The following is a 22535-nucleotide window of genomic DNA, read 5'->3' as shown; positions in this document are numbered from 1 at the left end:
ATGATTTGAGCTTTTGAATTCTTCTTGTCTGACTAGAGAGCACTCTGTAATCTTTTAGCAGAATGAAATTTGGTCGAAATTGTATCACGCCATTACTCTTCACTGTTGAAACTCCATGTGGAAACTATCTTTTAGAAAAGTGCTCACAGAACTGTAACTGAAATCACATTCTCTGTTTAGATGGGAGTGGTTAAAGCTAAAGTAAATGCTAGCTCAAGCTCTAGTCAATCTAAGTTTCTCTTAATTACAATGCCCACCACTAAATCTACATCTAACACAAATGTTCTGGTCAACAAAAGCTTTATTGCTCTTGCTTTCATTGTAAGCGCATGTAGGCCACACATAATTTTTATTTCTTCATTCTTCTTCCATTTCAAACTCATAGCTATGTAGCTGGAATTTTCTAGCAAAATGGCTTAAACAGAAATCTTCAGGAAAAGCATAAAAAAGAAGTGAAAAAATGATAGATTGAGAAGAATATAAACTAGTTTTTAAGGAATTTCAGATTATATGAAATGCACCATCTTTTACCAGAAAAGGGAAATTATATGAAAAATATAGAACTTTCAATTAAGGAATTCCGAGTAATTTACTAACACTATGAAACTACTTGTGCTGAACAGGAAGGACCCATTAAAATTAATATAAATTATGAGCATTTGATTCTAATTTTATGTTGAGCATGTCTGAAGATGGTCATTAATTTCACTATGTCCCTGTAGACATAAAGTTAATTGGTAGTGTGACTGCAGTAAAGCTGTGAGCAAAATTATACTCTATTAAGCAACGTAAATCAAGAAAACTAATACAGGTATGTGCTGAACTTAACAGCAGAGGTCCTCCATTGCCCATGTATCTTCACTGGATTCCCGAGACTTGCTTGAGATTTCAAATCAGAAATATGACCATATCAAAATTCCAAATGCCCTATTTTCCTGTAGCACTTTGAGTCTTCATACCTGTTTTATATTAAACCTCAATAAATTTCCTTAAAGTTAGAAGTCCATCTCTGGATAAAGACAGAAAGAATAGAACAAACATTTATTCTAATGCATGCTTCAGAATTCCAGGGAAAGGAGCAACTCACAAGGGAACAGTGCAAGTTACAGACCCTTTCCTGGCTGCATAAACACAGCTGAGTGCTGGCACCCTGCCAAGTTCTGTGCTGCTGCACATTTATTTAAAAAATCCCATCTAAATTACCATTATCTCTGCAAGAGATTCCTTCAGCCTCTGATTTCAGGAGTTGCTCACAACCCTGTTTTTGTAACTGTGAGGGTGAACATTAGCTGTACCACACTACTTTTCCCAGGAGCATTGCTCACAGATTAGCAATCACAATGTCACTGAGGAATGTCTTCCAGGAGAATCCTCTGGTGTTCTATGGACTGCTCTACAGAGCTCAAAGGAGGATCACTAACCTTGGCAGGAGGACTAAATAATGATGTGGCTTTCTAGAAAAGGCTGCAGGCGGGACACATAATCTTCAGCATCACCTTTCAGCTGGGAAAACAACAGGCATCAGGTAAATGGGCCCTTGGTGTTTTCTTCTGCCACAGGCAGACACTACTACCAGTCCACATTCTGTTCTAGAACTAGTGATGTAAAATCACTTTTTTCTGAATTCCTTTTGTAGTATTTTCTTATTTTTAGCTTCTGTTGGTTTAATGTATAGCTTCAAAAAAAGCCCAACCAACCAAAACCAACCCAGCTCTTACATTTTTATTTAGCAAATTAAGATATTGATTTTGTATCGGATTAATTTATGAAGATTTCTGTTCCAAGTTCTTCAAAACCATTTCTGCTTGTTCTGTTTCAGGCAAATTACATTTCAGGTGATGGGATGTGTAAGAGTGGAATTTAGTAAGATGGGCTTTGTCTTAGAAAAACAGTATACTAACTTGAAAATTATCAAGAATCCAGTAACCATACTAAAGACAATGCAAGAAATGTCCCATTTTTTCCTTCCATAAAACAGGGATCAAGCATCTGATTCCTCTGATGAAGCCAACAGAAAATTTACTAATTTCTTTTCAAAGAGCCTCAACTCAATCCAGAAATTTCTATTCCCTAACAGTACAAAATTTCTGATGGGAGCACAGCTGATTTTCAATAGAAAGGCACACACATTCATTCAACCAAAAGTATGAAAGACAGAATAATCCTTCAATGTTCCGTTCTAAGATACCATGAGCTTGAAAACTTTCCTTTCGCTGTTCCTAAATCCCCTCTTTTTCTGATTGTTACACACCTGAATGTACCTGCCTTTGTAAAGTCTTAAATTTAAATAAGTGTAGTGGTACAAACATTGAAGAAAAGTAGCGAGAGCAAGCAGGTTTGCATAACTAGTAAGATGTATCAGCTTACTCCAGCTGTAATTTCATTTAGCTGTAAGACTTTTTTTTTCATTTTTATTAAAAAAAAAAAAATTCTGCTTGTTTTTGTCTCCTGACAAGATCAAAGTATATGAGTTGACTAATATTGTCCTGAAACACTTCTAGTAACTTCAGCTTTTATCTGTCTCATGAAGCAGATGACTGATGGCCCATTATTTGTTACTTTGTTCCGTGGTGTTTCAACAATTTCCTTAGAAGGTGGCAATGCCTGCAAACAAATTTGTAATTTTGATGTGTGCTGCTTGTGCAAACATCTGACTTTGTAGCATGTAAATAAAATGACCACAAAGTCAGGCTCAGCAATCTTTGGTCCTTGATATAAAATCAAACACAAGAAACACATTAGTGTCTTCAGAAATAAGAAGTCAGTGTTCAAAGCTGGAGACTTTGTAGGAAAATGGGCCACTCAGTTAAAACATTTAGTGTGCCATTTGTTTTGGTTTTTTTTGATTTTTAAAAAAATTATTCCATTGTGTTTGTTTTTTTTTAAATCAAAACTTTACTCCTGGAGTTAGACAAAAAGTAATTTATTGCCTGAAAGCTTTCACAGTGATTTGTATTTCACAAGATGAACAGACAGTTTCGTAAAGAAAAACAAAGTTGTGGGAAAAAACAAAAAGCAGTGATTTTTGTCCTGGAAACAAATGACAGCACTCCCAGCGTGCCTGCGATGTAAATGTGCTTCCTTCAGGACACTCCGGCAAGACTTTGGATGAAATCCTTGGGCTCAACTTGTGCTTCTGTCATAACTCCTATGCAGCACTTAGATCTGTCCGTAGAACACAGAGTCTTCTGGCAGCTGTTAATTGCACAGACATGAGCATAACCTCTTCCTTTGTAGGCTGCTGAACCCATGGCAGCAGAAGACATTACATTAAGAGTTATTTATGAATACAGACTCTGCCTCCAAAGCTCCACAGAAAAAACAGTGACTTGAGCCATTCCCTCCATGTCCTGTGACACTGAAAAATTTTAAGTTTGTGAGCTTTTTGTTTTTGCAGGAAAAACACTCATGCAACAGATACCTGAACCTTCTTGCCTCTCATTACAGGACTTTAAAGCTTGCATTTTGAAATTGCGTAATTTTAATCAACAGTATGCAGCATAACATGCGTCTTTAACTATGATAAAAGGCTGAGCTAGCAAAAGAGCTATCTGATTAAATGAGAAGCAGAACAGCCTTAAATATAATGAGTTATGTTCAACAACCGTTCTAATGAAAGCTAGAGAGAAAAAATTGGTGGCTTTGGTTTTTATTTCTTTCCCTCTAGGATCTTCAAGTTCACACAAAATAAAACACCACTGTTCATTTAACCACAGTATTGCTTGCATAGGGCTAAAACATTTGTTCTATGGTTTTAACATTTAAACAGTCTAGAATTACATCTGCAGATGACTGCTTGTGCAATGACCCATCTTAAACACTTCTGCTCAACCAAACACTGCCTTCTTTGATAAGAGCTTAACAAGCTTTACTGGCATCTAGTTCTTTGCAGGATGATAAAAATAAAAATCTGGCTCAATGTATTTTTAAAAATTGGAAATTAAGAGTGCTCTAGACTTTTTAAAATCTCTTAAATACTTAGTGTGATTTTCATTTATCCCCAGACTTCCACAAGAGCTTTTTATTTATCCCCAGTCTTTCATGAGAGCTTTTTTTTTGTCCCTATTTTTCTCTATTTTTTGGTTTTTTTTAGTATCACAGACTGCTGTGTCAGAATGAATTTGTCAGAAGTCTCTATCAGAGAAGTTAGCAATAAAAAATTTAAAATGAGATTGTATCTCAAATACTTGTAACATTTACTTACCATGACAGTAAGAAAATATCTCTCAGTAATGTGCAATATTCGGCTACAGCTACTTGAGCAATCTGAAGGAAGTTATTTTTTAACTCTGCAGGGAATCTTCAAAGTAGCTGAATTTATTTTCCATTTTTCTTTAATTCACAGGAAGCAGCAATACATTTTAAAAATGTTTATTCAGCTCCAGGTGTCTCTTCTAAAGATACCTGTGGTATATTTGATGCACATCTTCCCTCATTACTTCAAACACACTTAAACTTTGAGGTAATTTAGGACAAGATACAAGAGCACTTGCAAAAAAAAAAGCAAAGATCAGTATTAAAAATTTTTAGGCAGGATAAATAGAAAAATATTCTGTGTTCCTTTACTACAAATGGTTTCAGCATAATAACAGTTCAAAAAGCAAAATAATCAAGCCACAAAGTCCAAGTGAATTTCTAAAGCAAACCTGACTTAAGCAAGCCTTTCACCTGTGTTACATTTCAGGGACTGGGCCCACAGCAATAGAGAAGACAAAGCACTCCTGAGGCAGATTGTCTCAGGTCATTTTGCATCTCACTTAAGAGGGATGGAGGAAGGAAGGGAAAAAAATTTACCAAAATTAAAAATCAAACCTTGCAATGCTGTCTCCCATGAAGGCAAACAATTGCCCCTCTCTATGGCAGCATCTCCATTTATGCCTGCCAGCCAGTACTGACTGTCAGTATTAGCTGCATGAAGGAACATAAACCCAGAGGGATTTGGGGAAATGCTAGCAGTGGTGTCCTCCTGTCTCAGATGGACCTTTCAGTATTCCAGAGATACAAGGCACTTGCTGGGAAGGCCTGAGATGAAACCTGTGAGTTTAGAAACTGGTCCTCTGCCATATTCAGTGGTAAAGGTGTGCCACACCTTCTCTATGATAATTCCAAAAAGGAACTCTGACTTAAAATGTGACAGACATTATCTGGCTACATGAAGATTATTCCTTTGCAAAGCATGATTTCATCCTCTCATTAATATGCTATCTTGCGATACTCTAAGTGAGATATTTTTACAGTTGTGAAGATATGTTTTGAAAATGACATAGACAATGCAAGTTATAGTTTCCCATATAGAATCAAAAGGCTAATCGGAGTCTTCATCATCAAGGTATTCCTCTGCATTACTCAATGTTCGGACTGTACCTGGAAAGAAACAAAATTTAAAGAGTACTGAAAGTACCAGGCACAGAGGCAACAACACTGACATAATTCACAGAAGTGATAACCATGTTATCCTACATTTTTGGAACAAGAAAAATGAGTAAGTTTAAAATGAACCTGCTCAACCGTTTTGGGAAAAGAAACCTAAGTGAAAAAAATGTTTCTCATTTTTAGGAGGAGAAGCAGCAAACGGAGAACAGGAAGAAAAGAAATTGCAGAGCCTTGTGCTCAAGGGGCCATATTTCAAGCAAGTACATATTACATTTCTTCTGTACATTTCTTCTGCTCCCCTGTTTAGCAGCACAATTAACACAACCTTTTTATACTTCTATGACATGATTTTAATTTTTTAGAATGTACTTCAGCAATTGACATTTGAGTATCTGTCTGTACAAGTAAAACATAAATCTGAACATTGGAGACAAAGTAACCTTCCTCCAATAAAAGATTCAGAGACGGACTATGATAAAAGCCATATGTAAACAGGAACAATGGAGAGATGACTGCTGAGATAGAACTGAATCTCTGAAAAAGAACAATATTTCACATCCAGACATTGGAAATACTTAAATGCAGAATCATGAGACAGAAAAAATAAATTAGTGAAAATAACCAAGAAAATACAAAATATGAGAAAAGTATACAGATTGGTGGTGTCAGAGATATTATAAAAGCCCAAGTTAAGACAGAAAAATGAACAAGGATGCTAATACTGAAACTGCAGTTAGACTGAGAACATGAGCGTTATATCAAGGCAAGTGAAAAAAGACAGGGAGTGAAATTACCAGAGATTGATGACTAAGACAGAGACAAGGTGACTAAGGATAAAAAATCAGTCAGTCATTGAAACAAAATTAATTTAAAGGGAGTGAAGAAGTAGATTAGTTATGTAGATTGGTTACTTAGCATCAGGAAATAAAACATTAGTATAATTATTGGGACATCAGAAGAGAGAAAACACCTGTGCCAGGTGCCTACAATCAACAAGCAAAGATGAACGAAGTTTTTCTAACAGGGATCAAGTAACTTTAGGAAAATACTATATAATATATATATAATAATATATATTATATATACATACTGCCCTTTTTTAAAACTGCTTTCTTAAGAACCAAGATTGGGAGAAATAATTTGCCATGTTTCTGGGAAATCCTGATTTTACCTCTGCTAAAGAGAAGAACAATATTTTTGCTGCAATTGCTCTTCCTGGCCTTCTCAAGTTGCCCTCAGCTATTCCTCCATTTAATTACCATAACCTCTAGGCCCCTACAGGTTAGCATTCCCTCTGATCTCACTAGTCCTGTGAGGATGCAACTGCTGTACTGCATATCCCACCAAACCTGACGGCAACCCTGCCTGTGTTTTCAAGTAATTTCTTATTCCACTTAGAGTTTCCACCCTTGCTTCAGCCTCCTGAAAGCTACAGGCAATAGTACTTACAGAATACTGAACAACTCAGTGTTTAGCTTTTTAAAATAGCCTCTTTAACTCTTTTGGACAGGGACACTATACTATTAGGAGAGATGAAGACAGTGGGAGGCAATGAGACTATTTTAATTAACACCTGAAAGCATTCTTTATTTCTCAGTTAGACAGTCACCCAGAGACACATAGAAATAAGAAAGTAAAAAAAAAAAATTAAGAAGAAGAAAAGGAGGATCATATGTTGGTGCTTGTTTGGCTTAAGTCTGGAAGAACAGACAAGCACATGGAGAAAGACAGGACATTGTTTTATTCTTGTACCCTGTCCCTTTTGGTATGCTACTTTTAAAATAGTTTCTATCCTTGCTTTAATTTTGTCTGAAGGGCCAGTCTTCTATTTTCATCTCTTCCCTTAGTATTTTCACACCTTCTGAACTCTTCTGAACTCTTATGCCTCTTGCTGATACAAGGTGCCATTTTTTGTGGAGTCAGCAGAATGGCATATGATAAACCATCTTCCTACCACAGCTCCAAACTAACTCTCTCAAGCAAGCCCTTCCAGACACAAGTCTTAGCCCATGTACCTCCCAAATGGTTTTTATGGCTATCAGTATATTGGTATTAAACTAAAGTATTATTTCTCCAAAGTAAAATTATCAGAAAAACAAAATCAGAAATACCTGCACTCTGTTTCTTCTTAAGCAAGGAAGCACAAGCTGCGTTCGTTGCCATATCTAAAGCCAGTTTCTTCTCATTGTTTTTCAGATCTGTTCTTGCCCCTTCATGAAGAAAAGTTTAATGAGAAATCACAATCCCAGTTATTTCTCAACCAATGCCATTATGATATGAGTTTCACTAATGTGGGTAGAACAGTAATAGACAAGGGAATCTGAGCTACTGACTGCTCTGAAGCAGACCAAAAGCTATGGATGCTCTTGCATAAGCTACAGTTGTTTAGGAAACTTGCTGGCTGCTCTTCCTTTTTTAAGAAGCAGATGTCATTGCTGTTCTGGGGTTAAAGTGCCTAATTTTGTCTGTAAAGCAGGATGAAATAATCTTGAGGTGAGATGTCTACCTTCCAAACAGCTGCCAGAATTTTCTGCAAGACTTTTCCTGCAAGTCAGGCAGGTGAGCTGGCTAAAGACTGTAGCTGAGTTATACAGAAACACTTAAGAAATACAATTTAAACAACATTCAGGAATCTAGTCTCTACACAGATTGTTGAAACCTTGGTGAAGATCTTTACCCTTTTCCAGCAGCATCTCTACAATATCTGCATAACCTTTCCATGCAGCAGCATGCAAAGCTGTGTCTCCCAATTTGTTCTGTGGAGTTAGAGGGAAAAGCAACAGGATTAAAATGCAGCAAAAACCCTTCCAGCTTCTAGCAAGGGTGAGTAACATCACACCTCTACTCTAAGGGTCTGTGGGTTCAACCTACCTGTTGGTTTAACTCTAGGTTTGCCTGGGCAAGCAGGACATCTACTACATCTGCAGGGAGAGATGGCAAGAGAAGAATTTAGTGGAAAGGAATTATGCTATTTTTGCATTCATTGTAGTTAAGATTCAACGAAAGACCAATCAAATCAGCTAATGAAAATCTGTAAATCAGACTGCATTGGGCAAACAACAATTAGTCACAAAAAATGCTTCTGCATGAAATATCCCAAATAATACTGCATTTCTTTTTGATCTGTCCTCCTTCCACTCTGCCTCTAAGTTACACTAATGAGCATGCCTGCTTCAACAGCAACAACAAAACACACAGCACTTGATGGAGCTGAACCTGCCTCCTAGACTGATTTTTATTAAAGAAATAAAAAATAGAATTACATTGAAAAAACCCTGGCTTAATTATTTAGCACTGCAATTTTATCAATCAGCCTAACAAGCATAACAAGAAAACCAGACAACAATAATTTCAAATTAATGCTCTGATACCTTTATGGCCTCCATGGCATGCCCAATACAGAGCTGTGTTTCCAGCTTTGTCTAAGCCATTGACACCGACTCGATTATCCAAACACTCTCTCAACCAGCTCAGGTTGCCTGAAAGACAAAATCAGTTTTGATTATTGTTTTTTCTTTGGAAAGTTAAAAGAACCATTACAGGTAAATAGTACTTTCTAAATGGTGTCAGTCTTCCCATGAACTTTTGAAGACAGGAAGCGATTAGCAGCAATTTTTAATTCACTGAACAACCACTCATACCTAGTCATAGCAAATCATGACAAAGTCATACTAACCAATACCAAATATCTTTTCTTCCATTCCCAGAAGACTTTTATATCCCTATGTAGTTCAACGGATGGTACCACTATTCCTCTGTGTATAGACAGAGTGGCAATTCCACCAGGCAGTATCTCACCTTTTCAAAGCCATAAAACTTACCAGATAACTTGCTAAAGAAACAAAACAACCAAAACAAGTAGAACATCTTAATTCTAAAAATATAATTATTACTATTACTATTATTATTTTTACAGTAGAAAACAAGCAAATCATCCTTTGGCATCACACAACTAAAACACCAAACATACCTCGTTTGGCAGCTTCATGCAGTGGATTATCAATAGACTCTGCTTGCTCTGCCACTGAAACGAAAGAGTAAATTCTAACTACTTCTGAAACATGTACTTGAAACGTGTGGAAACAAAGTATACTTGATTCTAAAATGAAAAAAGATCTGTGAGTGACAGACTAGTGAGATGCACTTTAATTTCCAGTGTATGGGAAACTAATTCAGAGAAAATCTTGTGAAAACTTCAAACAGCATCACATTGCACAAGTGGTCTAAGAAGAAGTGTTCCTAGTACTCTTTGTTCTTAAGGTCTGCAAAAGCTTCTGTTCTGCTTATACATGGAATTTTTGCAAACATGCGGACAGAGACACCACACCAATCCTGGTCTAAAACTGAAGCTTTACAACTAATCTCAATGGGAACATGAATTAAGAGATTGTTGGGTTTATTGTAAATATTCACTTCAATATTCAAAAGAAATGTAGATATGCAGCATGTATAAATCAGTCTTTTTGCATATTAACAGTGCATGACTTCTGATCTCTGGCAGACAGCAAGAGTAGAGTCGGTTTGGAAGTCACAAACTCAAGTGAAAATTCATGTAGCCCCAATGACTATACTGCAGATTTCTATGAATATATTTCTACTAACTGCAGAGGAGGGAAACAGAGCATAGCCACCATAATGTCTCCTACTGAAGAAGGGACAACAGGAATCAACCTAAGTCATATTGGCAGCTGTGATGCAATCTGTCTGCAATGAGACACTGCTACTCTGTCTACAATTCCTGGCAGGACTTGGAGGAATTGTGCTGTGTTGTCTGTACTCATGGCTTTTAAAAGTGATTTTCATTGAATCTGAAAAAGCTGTTTCTATTCAGTCCAAACACATACGTGATATTTAACATGGTGCAAACCCCAAGAAACCAACGTTTTCTGTGGCAGAATATATTCGCTAAAAATACAACAAAAGGCAAGCAAAACTCCATCCTTTAGATCCAAGTGTTCTTCCCCTCAAAACTGAGTGTATCTCAGTATCTCTTAAGAGCATAACCAGAAACATGAACATTCAGCAAACTCAAGCTGTCCCTAGGTTATAAAAACACAAGACAGCTTGTGCACTGCTGATGTAGTGGTACCTACAGTGGATACCACTGGTAACTGCTACTGTAGATGGATGTATTCTGAAATACATGGTGGAGTACTGTTAAGTACCAATACTATGGTCTATTTTTGAGATGATGGCTTTTTATTTAGTGATTTCCTTTAATTGTGAATGATCTTACCAAATAAAAATATTCTAGACTTTACCATAGTTGCTTGGAATTAGTCCAGTTCTCCCTTTACAAGTTCCTTTCCACCAATTTGTATCACTCTGCAGAGAAAAGGAAAAATATTTTAGATGGGATATATTGCACCTCAGAAATATTAATCTGTGTGGGATGTCTTAGACTCACCATGTCTGAGATGTAAATGATATCTCCTTCTTCAAAGTACAGTTCATCTGGCTTTAAAAAAAAAAAAAAAAAAGGAAACAAATATATCTGAATCTGTGTATGTAGGAAAAACAAATGCCTGGATAAGTCAGAATACTGACTCTCTTCATTCAAAAGAATGATAACTCAAATTCTCTATCACCAAGACAACAGTCCATAGTTTGACTTGCTTACAGCTAACTTTCTGGATCACTAACTTTCCTAACAACACAGGAAGACTGTGGCCTTTCCAACAAAGCACTGTGCATAGGAAGCAGTGAAATATCTCTTAGGTTTGTCAACTTCATTTGGGAACTCTTTTTGGTTGGTCCCAGTTCTCCAGATCTCTTAGGTCTCAACTATCATTGCTGTCTTTGGAAGAAAAAACAAATTATTCAAGATTTCTGATCCTTGATTATAAGTAACTGATACTACAGAAGAAAGCATGCTGCTTTTAAACAGAGCTGTTCTTAAAAGAGACTTATGATTAATTAGACAGTTTTATTCACATTAAGAATGACTATCCATCAACAGTTCATTAAAATTTCAGTACAGTAAGTCTAATATGCCAATAATAGCAGAATTAAGAAATATTATGTACAAACTTAAAAGTAAGATTCTCAAACTGCTGAAGTAAAGATGTACTTACCGTTCTGGGCTCAAACGTATATAGGGCCCTGAATACTTTAACCTGCCCTAAAAAAACAAAACAAAACAAAAAAAACCAACCCAATTAAAAAATCAGTACCAGTACCATGCCTTTAAATGCAGCCCTCAAATCCAAATACATTCCTTTAAGCTTAACACCGGTTGCTGAATGAATTTGTGCTATCAAAGAAAATAAGGATGAAGAGACTCAGCAACCTGAGTTTAAAAACCCAGCAACATGGGTTATGAAGGAAACTGGCCACCTGATCAGTTACATCTAAGTAGCCTCTTCTGCACACTTAATACGGTCTTTATAGCTCACTGGGTAAAAGAAGTGTTGTCATCAATTTCTGAGGAAAAGAGTAATTTCACTCATATATACACTCACACATGCTATTTGTACTCTTATTACTAACATCAAATCTGTCAAATGACAAAGAATTAAGGAAAGAAGAAAGAAACAAACCAATGATCAATGTCACCAACAAGTTCTTACACTTACTTGCAGTCATTATTAGGAAAATAATGCAGTAACACAGAACTCATAAAGAAAAATGACAAATGGTCACAAAGTCCTATTTAATGTATAACTGATGTCCCATTCTATTCAGATGCTTAACATAAGGCATAGGGTTTGCAATTCCAGTAAGTGGCTAACAGATGCTTTAATAGGGCACTTTCGAAGGGACTGACAGCAGCATTCAAGCCAAGAAAAAATAACGTGAATCCAGAGAGTTTCAAATTAAATTGCATAAACTGCAAAAGAAGGTTCCCTACAAACTTTTTTAAAAATTCAAAAGGTACTTTTCAAGAGCATGAACAGAAAGCACAAGTATAGAAGAAACAGATATGTTACACAATTTAATTAGTCGAGCTGCTGGAGTCCATTGGACTTACTAGAGGAATATATTAGGCAGACTGCTCTGTATTGTTTACTTTTAGGTATCTGTCCTAAGTATGTAGCTTTATTTACTTTTAAATGTTCTACGCTTGCAAGTGTAGGTTACACACAGGTTCTAACACTATATATGTTTATACAGATTAACTTGTATAAAATTGCAGAGTTTGATCCATCAGGAGAATGTGTTCCTTAGGTCACACTAGGTCCAGGCTATTTTGTGTACTCAGAGAAACTGATGAACTTACTAGCAAAGGCCATACAGTAAAATAACGTGTACAAATGCAATGTTTCATGTTGTTTATTAAATGGAGGTAAGCAAGTAAAGACAGAGTAGGTCTCAAGAATAAGCCTTTACATTTCTAATTAAGAACCATCATCTCTAGAATTTTGTCCTTTTTTTTTCTACTAGATGTAGTCTTTATTATCCCTTTAGTATCTAAAATCCTACCCACAAAAGCAATCATTTTAGAATGTTAACTTAAGGGCTTTAATGAGATTCTGGAGATGAATATGCTAAACACCTTGAGAAAGGAGGATGGTACCCACTGCAATTTTGCAGCATCCCTTGGGGTGGCTCTTAAACTATATTTTCAAATGCCTCTGGATATTTCCTAGCAACAGTAATGCCAAGGTACACTTGCCAAGGCATAATAACTAAACAAGACATTTCTGTAGTACTCTATTTCTCAGGCTTTTTTGTGACTAAGTGTATGTAAAACTACAAAAATAAGATGAATATGTGTAAACATTTTGTTAAGTGCATGTAGATACTGTACATATATTTTTTCCCAATATGTAATTGCTCCTCCCAGTTCCTAATTTTTAATAACAGGAATTCAGTTTGGCTTTATTGGTTGGTTCTCTCTTTCACATAGCAGCCATTTCCTAGACATAAAAGGTCCAACACGTCTCAAACCTTTGTCCCAGAAACAAAATACTTCCAACTGTGGCAACTGCTAAAAAGAATGAAACCTGAGTGATGTTTACTACCTATACAGAGATGATGAACAAGGACAGCACACAGTAATGCATCCAGGACCACGGAGCTTTAGCATGAAACGTGAACTGCAGCTGTGGAGAAGCTAAGCAACAATGACCAAAAAAAAAAAAAAAAAGCAAAAAAAGAAAAGAACAAAGAAAAGAAATGACACAACAGGATGGAAGACAGGAGTACTGACCTTCCTCCTTGGCTTTCTCACACAGAAGACACAAAAACAAAAGACAGAACTTCACACTAACAACTATGGAGACTGCAACCATCATGCACCGATCTTCAGTGTTTAATGTAAGTAAGAGGAGGAAATGGATAACAAAAGGGAAGAGTAAGAAATATTAAAAGGGGAAATGAGAAGATGGCAGAAGACAGGGAAAAGGAGAAACAGGCACTTGTGTGTTTCATGTGTCTTTTATACTAACATACTTTATATATGCCAACAGATTTTCTAAAGCTATCACACCTGTGGAGGCAAAGAAAACAGGAAACGCTGATGCAGATTACAGTATGGCTAACACATTGTGTAAACAAAAGGCAATTCACTTTTCATTTGTTTGTGGGGTTTTCTTAAATTCTATAAACCTGAAACAGGGAGTAACTTCCCCAAATGTCCAACTGTAGTGTCATAGACAGACCAACACATGCTAAAACACTCTTCTGTGATGAAATACAAAGTACAGCTCTGCATCTATAGAACTACAGGTCTCGTTAATATTAATTTCACGGTACTTTATATTGAAGTTAAACACTACTCATTACTGGCACTGATCTTTTAAAAATTTATTGATAAAAAGATATTTAGCCTGTTCACTTCGCTTTATTTAAGAGCTTAAAACAAGGGGACTAGCATTTGTAAATTTTGATTTTTTTGTTACCAAATTCTAATCCAACTTACAGTCTAGAGGATTAAAATAACAAAATGTTAGCATGCAAAGGGCACATCAGACTTGAATCCTAGTTCTGCAAACAAGAGAAATTGTATTTTATTAGACACATGGGTGCCTAATCACAGGGAGTACTTTTATCTAGCAATACCTACCTCTAGGCATGCAGACAGAGCTTGCATTGACAGTAATTTTTGTTTTGGGGGACACAAAAAGTTAGAAAGCGCCTGAGGTCTTCCTCTGTTTCCACTTACTACCATCTCTCTAGTACAAACCATGTTTCAACACTCCCATAGGACAGTGAACCAGCAATTAGCACTAATTTGAACTTATCAAAGTTGACTGACTGCACCTCCCCACCACACACTTTTAAAGGACAAAGTAACTAGAACACAGAGCACATGTACTTTTTTAAAATTTCAAGGCACCAGGCACACATTAATTACTTTATTCTTAGCATGATTAATGAGAGGAGTTTCCCTTTTAAAAACAAAGCACATGGAAGCACAGGGCAGTGATATGTCCCACAACCAATCTTTTTCTAAGCATAGGGACAGAGTCAAAGGGGTCTTCTTTTCAGTCCTGTTATGCCCTGGTCTGCTCAGTGGGTTTAGGGGAAGGTTGTTTGAGTCATTCAGAGCAGTGTACAGGACAAAGAACAAAAATCTTCAATAACAAACCTTTACATGCAAATTTTCAGAACACTGAGGTAGAATTAGATACTTAGCAAATTTTAAAGCAAAATCCACACAAACTAAGACACTTCAGAAACTTTACTAAGGCCTTGATTGGAATTTTTTCATCTGGTTTTCAAAATATTTCCAGAAGAAGTTAGGAGAAGAAATACAGAAAGAAAGGATAAGATAACAGAAAGAAATCACCACCCACAGACCCGGGGACAAGACTAGCAATTTTGATGTCCACATCAACGTGACGGCCACAACCTTGATCCATAGGGAAAATCCCATGAAGCACAAAGTTAAATGTATTATCATATACTCAGGTTCAGGTGGGAATGACCAGGTATCTCCAAGGGGAGAGCAGAAATTAACACTCTCTGATACAACACTGTGGATCATCTGCAGTTCTCTGGTGAGAGGCCTCAGAAATTGGTCTGGGGCCTGGATGGTTTATGGCACCTTCTAAGATATGACAGCTGCCTTTCAAGTCAGCGTAGTTGAGCTGGTTATACCCCACCAGCAGGGATGAATACCTTCAGCCTTAGTGTGAATGTCTGACACCTTCCCCACAGAAGGGAGTTTTCACACCTGAGCCAGATGAGTAAGGGAAGATATGATAAAACACCTATAGGCCTCTTCCCTTATCTGGCTCAAACCTCAGTTTCTTTTTGTGGTCATCCTCTGGAGCTCACACTTTTTCCACCTGATCCTCCACATCATCAGCAAAGCACACCCTGCTTTTGCAAATTTGAGACAGTCACCAGTAATATTTTAGTCTCACAAACCCCAAACTTTAGTCATAAGACTGTCTTCTCCCTTCTTATGGAATTTGCATTAAACATTTGCAAAACAATTACTTGACAAGCAAAAAGCGTAACTTATTATCCATACTGAATAGACACAAATAGTCTTAGCGTACAAAACATCCACTCTCTGTAGCTAGCAACATAAAACTAATGTCAGGTTGGGCTGACCCCACACCTTTTAATTTATTTTGAATAACTTACCTATAAACTTCTCCAGCCTTTCTGAGGAAGGGAAACATGCAACTCATAATTCTAAGAGGATCCTTTCCCGGCTAAGCGCACAAAAGCAATGAAACAGAGAAACTAAACAGTAATGACAGCTTAAAAACACAGCTTCTGATAGGTACTGAAGAGAGACACCAGCACCGCCTCATAATGCTGAGTAATAAAAAGACCTCACAAAACCAAAACACCATTTTCTAAAAAGACTGAAAGATTTTTGCTTTCTTCTTACAACTCTGAGGTCTATTTTTGATCAATTGCAGTGTCATTAACAGAAGACTGCTTCCAAAGAAGTGCTAAGTAAGGAGCACAGCAACAAGGAGTTACTGTTTCTCTCACAGAGACTTTTTTTCTCCACTTCCTTTCTGTTCTTTTACTCTAGCTTCTCTAAACCGCCGCACGCATTAGCATTAAAATCCCTGCTACCACCAAAACATTCTCCACTCACTTATTTGCTTTCAACCCATCTAATGAAAAGCTAAAAAAGAAAAAAAACCAAAACCTGACCTATACCTGCATGGCATTACTTACTTAGGCATTTGTGTTAGGCTGAAATTTCAGCACCAAAGGGGAGATAATGAAATTTCATTAGCTGTCAATTAACATCACATCCTCAAACATAAAACCACCCCAACACAGTCCTTGGTTCAAAACACACATATTTTAAACAAATATTTAAACAAAATAATGATGGCAGTAAGTCAATGTTTACAGGAGCTACCAAGGCTTGGCCTCCACTGGACAGATATGAGTCTTTTGATAGCATCTGCTGTAGACAACCATAATCAAATCTCACTGACTCCAATAAGGTGCTACTAATCAGATATTGATCCTGATGCAGCATCTTTTCATTAGCTATATTAAGACATAAAAATTCATAATAACTAACTCAAGATGAACTGAGTCACTGAGTGTCACAAAGCATTGTCAGTGCCTACAGTACCTGGAGGGATAATCTCTGTGCTGTAGAAAATCAGAATTGACTATAGTAATCTACAGTTAGTTAAAAAACCACAAGTCTGTCAACCTCTTAAATGGTTCAAGCTAATCCTAGGCTCTCCTCGGCCACCTTTCTCCTTGCTGGCAGAAAGCTAGACAGAAACAGTTCAGAATCAGTTACTCAAGCACCAACTTGATTGAAAACAATAACCTGAATTCCTACTTGCAGCAAATGTCCCAAAAGGTGAAAATATGCAAAGCCTGTTCCAATACCTGACAAAAAATTTCAGCGACGAAATTTTCCTTAATGTTGAACCTAAACTAGCATGGCACAACTTGAGGCCATTTTCTCTGATCTTGTCACTTGGGACAAGAGAAAAGCACACACCTTTGTACAACCTCTCTTGAGACAGACATAGAAAGCAACGAGGTCTCCCGAGACTCCTTTCCTCCAGGATAAACACCCCCAGCTCCCTCAGTTCATACCATCTACTCTCCAGATCCTCTATCAGCTCTGCTGCCCTTCTCTGGGGTCTCTCCAGCACCTCAATGTCTTTTTTGTAGTGTGGGGCCCAGAAATGGACGCAAGACTTCAGGTGCAGCCTCACCAGCCAAAACAGGGGGACAGGTCTGCTTCCCACATCACTTTTCATGCAGGCCAGGATGCCAGTGGCCTTCTTGGCTACCTGGGACGGCACATACTCAGCCAGCTGTTGACCAACACCCTCAGGTCCTTTTCTTCGGGAAGCTTTCTAGACTCTGCCCTGAGCCTGCAGCATTTGGAATTGGAAAACAAGATGCTTTGCACACAGGTCTCCAAAGAGATACAGAAGTACTGGAAAAACTTTTTACAGGAGTGCCATTTGTATTTTGGCATTTTGCTCACCGACACAGCAGAGTTCAACACAGCATTTAAGGATTGCCACAGCGGAGACAGAAAAAGGTGGAGCCCCCAGCGTTTAGAGAACCATCTTCAACTTCTAAGTAATGCTTACCAGAAAGGGGAAGTGAACACAGAGAATATATGTTGGGGGAGGGGGAGAAGGGCATACTAAAAAATGCAAAGGATAGACTGGTGCCAGCCTAGATGACAAACTGAGGTATCCAGGAACAATCATGGAATGCACTAATCAGTATCTGGAATGGAAAGAACAAATGCCATTTCATTAGAGAAAATCAGAAACAAAAATATTCTCACAGAAAATATAAGAGAACACAGTCTCACTGTCATAGCCTGATCTGAAATCCTCTGTTTTTCATCAATTGCATTTTTATGAATACCAGCGTGCCTTCATTTGCAGGAAGCTTGCTGGAGGTCCCAGCAACTTGCAGTAATAAGAGGGTTTGAGGTCTGAAATGAAAGTTTATAATTCATATTGAAAGCAGACTGGGAACTGTTTAATTTTTTCTCTGACTTTTTTCTCCCCTCAGACCTGATGACTGCAGTATAACTCCCCACATCCACATGCTCACATCTTCCTAGCTAACAGAAACCTTTCCTTGCATACAGAAGAAACCCAATATGTCATAAGCCGATTGCCAAGGCCTTAGGCATGCGACTCAATACAAGTGTTCTGCTCCTGTGAATGCTGTCACAGCGCCTACTTCACCTTAGAACTGAGGTGAACTTGTTTATGACTCAAACTAAGTATCTATGTCAAGATACTACTTTTAACTCTGATGGCTACTAGCGGGAGAAAAGTCAACAAAACTGCATTGAGGTAGCAACGCTTTATGTGAAATCCTTATGTTTCCTCCTGCCTCCCTCTCAACTGGAGTAATTTAAAACTCTAATTTCCTTGGTACAAAGGCTGGTCTTTCTCCATAGAATATAAATGTTGTCTCAACTCTAAGCCAGGATCAACAAACCTTACTGCGAACGTGAAAGTAAGACTTTTTAAAAATATCAGTACACCCCTTTTATCTCCCCAAAAGCTTTTGCTGCACACTATATAAGGCTCTAATCAAAAAGACATCATCAGACAGTTAGTACTCTTCAAGAAAACACTCTTTAAGTAACAGACAACTAGGCAGAAGCCATTAAAGCTTGTCAAATCCAAAGGACTTCACAATCCTGTTTGTAAACAGGACTAATATCTAATATGATGTGACCTCTGCAAAGAATAATGTAGTTTGAGACATGAACAGATTTCTTAAAAGGTGGAGGGCATTACTCTTGCATAATGCTGACAGAAAAAAGTATGTTTCTGCTATTTTCAACATCCACTCCATTCCGTTTTATTTTTGATAGTGAGTCTAAACAAAAGCTACAGCTCGAAAACAGTAACAATAAAGAGTTACACAGGAAAAGTAAAGCACTTCTTAAAAAAAAGGCCTGAAAACACTATAAGCTAAAAGACATTTAGAGTCTCCATAAACAATCTTATCCCCTTACCCAAGGGCTGACTACAGACCCAAAAGACTAGCTCAAGTGTTCAGAAACACAATTGTCCAACATATGTTGATGTCAAAACCATCCCTGTAACTGAAATCCTTCAGTGCTGTGCACACAACAGGATTTACAGAAAAGCAATCTGTCAGAAAAAATGCTCTCAGGTACTGAAGAAAATGACAGCGTCACAGCTAGTTGGTTTTCCCTCTTCATATCACCTCTTTTCCCCACGTTTTTAAAGCACTAAACTCAGATCCAAAATCCTTGAGTTGAGCAGTGAAGACTCAGTGTTTTAAAAAGGAAATTTATTGCACTATATATTTTCACTTTCCCACCACCAAAATATTTCCCTCCTTCTCTGTCCAATCTGCACTTCTTATTTCCCAAACACAGAGGAATGGATGACAGCAACTAATGTCTGGTTTTCTCTCCTGTCTGTCCTGAAATTTCACAATTCATAAGCAATGCAAACAGGCTTGCTGTTTCCTGACAGAGCTTACAGACTTGATACCTAATAACCAGTGAAGAAAAATCAACATAGCTTGGCCAAAGGCACCAAAACATTCTAGTAAATGCAGTCAAAATGCCACTGAAAGAGACAGCCTTCCACTGCTGTAGAAACTATGTCACCACATGAAGTTCCTATATTTATGTCTTTAAATAACATCTATCTATAACCTCAAGAAATTCAATTACAGTATCAAAGGTGTATTACCTGTATTCTGTATTAACATAGGGAAGTCAGACATGCAACTACAGAGATATTTAAGTATGCGAGAAGGCAATCCCTTTCAGAAAAATGACTTTGAAAAAATCTGACACAACAGATGCCACAAAATTTTCTCTCCTCCAAAGTCAGGGATTTGGAAAAGTGAATCTTATTACCCTTAATCAGCTCTGAAAGTCACTAGCAATACAATCTTACTTTTTTACTTACTTTCTTCCTTCTCCTATGAATTTCCTTTTGCTGTGTCAAGCACTCATGCTGGTAAACCAGCTCAGCAAGTTCATCAGACATAAAAATAACCTTACATAGACATACAAATAACTGGACACAAAAAAGTTGAGAGCACCATCAGCTTGTCATGTAACTAAATGGAACAGAAAGGGATGGTGGGGGTAGGGAACCTGTCCTTTTGATGACAGTCCACATTTTATCAGATCAAGCACACCACAAAGTGCACCCCACCAAACTAGGGTGAGAAACCTAGCATTAGACAGAACACGTCTGAGTCAGTCTGAAAGCTCCTGTAAGTTAGCCTCCTACAGCCTCTAACTCCTTAAGAATCTTATGTTAAATTTGACTCATCTTCTTGAAAAACAGAAAACTGAGTTTTCAACTTCATCGGAAAAATCCCATTTTTCACACATATTCAGGTGTGAAACACCACATCCTTTCAGAAGGCTGCAGATTTCCTCAGTACTGATTGTTTTGGTAAGGGTCCACAACAGCAATGCTTTTATTACTGTCTTTTCAATTTCAAGTAAGCTGTTTTCAAAGAAGCTTAGCAAACTACAGGGAGAGGAACTTCTTCTGAGGATGAAATTACAGCCAGAGAGCTTTAGCAGATTTTTGCTACTGCAGGCAGGATGAGACTGATGGTTTAAATGGTCTAAACTTGTTTCTGCACTTACATGACTTCAAATTAAAAATCTGTTTCATAAGCTGTCTAGTTAAAATATTCAATTAGGCTAAGCATTGTTTTTTTTTACATTGGCATTTCAACAGTATTCCATGCACAAAAAAACCTGAAGTTTGGATGTACTTAGGGATCAGATAATCTTGGTGTGGGAGATATTACAGTGGGTTTTTAATTTCTAAGTAAGAATTTAAGCTTTTACAGTGACAGATGATACAAAAACATGATAAATAGCTATTAAATTTTCCAGATCAATTCCTTACTTAAAAAAACCCAAAACCCTAAAGCTTATGGCTAAATTTGTGACAGAAGAATGTATATTTACTTGAAAAATACCACTTCTATGCTAAAATTTAAAACTGCAACTTTCAATAGTTTTTCAATTTATTTTTTGAAGAAGCTATGGTTACTACTAATATTTGTAGAAAATGGGCTTTGTAGTAAATTTTTCTGAAAAAAACACAGGAGCAACACCTCACACATTGAAGACTAAACGCACTAGAAAGGGTGATGTGCACATTGACGCCTGAATTTCCAAGAGCACATTTAGAGTTTGGCTGTTAGGAGTCCTACAAGGGAAAACAGTGGATTCCATCTTTAAAGATGAAGAATGTTGCATGCGACTATACTATAAAACTGATTTTATGAGTTAGTATATTGCCCATCCGTGCAATCACGAGACAAACCTCGGAGCACTTCAGCGCTGTTTGTTAAAAGGGTAAAAGGCTTCCTGTGCATTCCAGGCTACGCAAGCAGCTCCCGGACGGCCACCGGGCGGGCCGGGCACGCCACGGCGCCAAGTGCCACCGCCGGCCAGCGCGGCTCCGCGCTGCAGACGAGCAAGGCCGGGCAAGAGGGCTCTGCCAGCCCGTGACACAGGGAGCCCGCCCCTGGGCGATGGTTCCGAACTGGGGGCATTCCCCAGCCTTCTCCCGAGCTAGAGCGGGCGCGGGGTCGGGCCCAGACCCGGTGCCGAGGGCAGCCCCCGCTGCTTTCCAGCCGCGGGAGGGGCAGCCCGCCCCGCCGACAGCAGGCGTGCGGTGCCGGCCTTCATGGCGGCAGGGTGCGGTCCGGAACGGAAGGGCGGCTGTGCCCGCTCCCACCCTCGCGCGGGCTGTTCGAGAGCGCAAACCCGAAACCCAAGCCATTCACGTGTGGGCAGCAGCGGGCTGCGTCGCGCCCTGCACGGCGAGGACGGGCCAGGCCGCTCTGTTCTTCCCTCACCTGGCTTGGCCGGTTTAGGTGGAGGCTTGGACATGGCTGGCCTAAGCACGGACGGGGGAGCGGCGCGACGGCGATCTGCTGCCCAGGCGCGGGCCCGCGGTGAGAGGCAGCGGTGCGAAGCCCGGCAGTCCCCGGGCGCAGCGCGGCGGCAGCAGCGGCAGGAGCCGGGACGAAGGGCGGGTCCCTCCCGGCCGGTCCCTCCCGCCCCCGCCGGCCGCGGGAGCGGCCTCGGCCCCGGGCGGCACGCGGCCAATCAGCGCGCGCGCCGCAGACCAGGCCCCGCCGCTTCCCGCCCTGCGCTCGGCCCAGGTCGGAGGAGCCGCCCAGTCCTGGCGGCAGCGAGGGGGCTGCTCGCGGCGAGCCGGCTGGGGCGTCGAGTGCGCCGGACCGCCCCGGCTGGGAGGCGG

General features: G+C 38.9%; 1 protein-coding gene across 1 annotated transcript; it reads right to left on the bottom strand.

Moving 5' to 3' along the window:
• Nucleotides 1-2900: 2900 nt before the first annotated feature.
• On the bottom strand, nucleotides 2901-22358 carry OSTF1 (osteoclast stimulating factor 1). The gene is made up of 10 exons (XM_030968054.1): nucleotides 22129-22358; nucleotides 11448-11494; nucleotides 10781-10831; nucleotides 10635-10698; nucleotides 9344-9397; nucleotides 8745-8852; nucleotides 8245-8294; nucleotides 8051-8129; nucleotides 7485-7583; nucleotides 2901-5364 (listed from the first exon to the last, which is right to left on the bottom strand). Exons 1-10 carry the CDS (start codon nucleotides 22160-22162, stop codon nucleotides 5306-5308), a joined length of 645 nt encoding a protein of 214 aa, XP_030823914.1. The 5' UTR covers nucleotides 22163-22358; the 3' UTR covers nucleotides 2901-5305.
• Nucleotides 22359-22535: the final 177 nt, after the last annotated feature.

The sequence above is a fragment of the Camarhynchus parvulus genome, chromosome Z, assembly GCF_901933205.1.
Source record: "Camarhynchus parvulus chromosome Z, STF_HiC, whole genome shotgun sequence".
In the NCBI taxonomy this organism is placed as follows: Eukaryota; Metazoa; Chordata; class Aves; order Passeriformes; family Thraupidae; genus Camarhynchus; species Camarhynchus parvulus.
Note: the sequence above shows the minus strand (reverse complement) of the source record. Positions and strands in the feature narration are given on the sequence as shown.

Bases quoted from the DNA above. Each gene is read 5' to 3' on its own strand.
- OSTF1 (XM_030968054.1), bottom strand. From the start codon at position 22,162: ATGTCCAAGCCTCCACCTAAACCGGCCAAGCCAG. The intron at 10,699-10,780 runs GTGAGTCTAAGA...TTTTCTCTGCAG, and splicing joins TCATTTACATCTCAGACATG to AGTGATACAAATTGGTGGAA. The intron at 7,584-8,050 runs GTAAAGATCTTC...TTCTTCATGAAG, and splicing joins AGAGATGCTGCTGGAAAAGG to GGGCAAGAACAGATCTGAAA.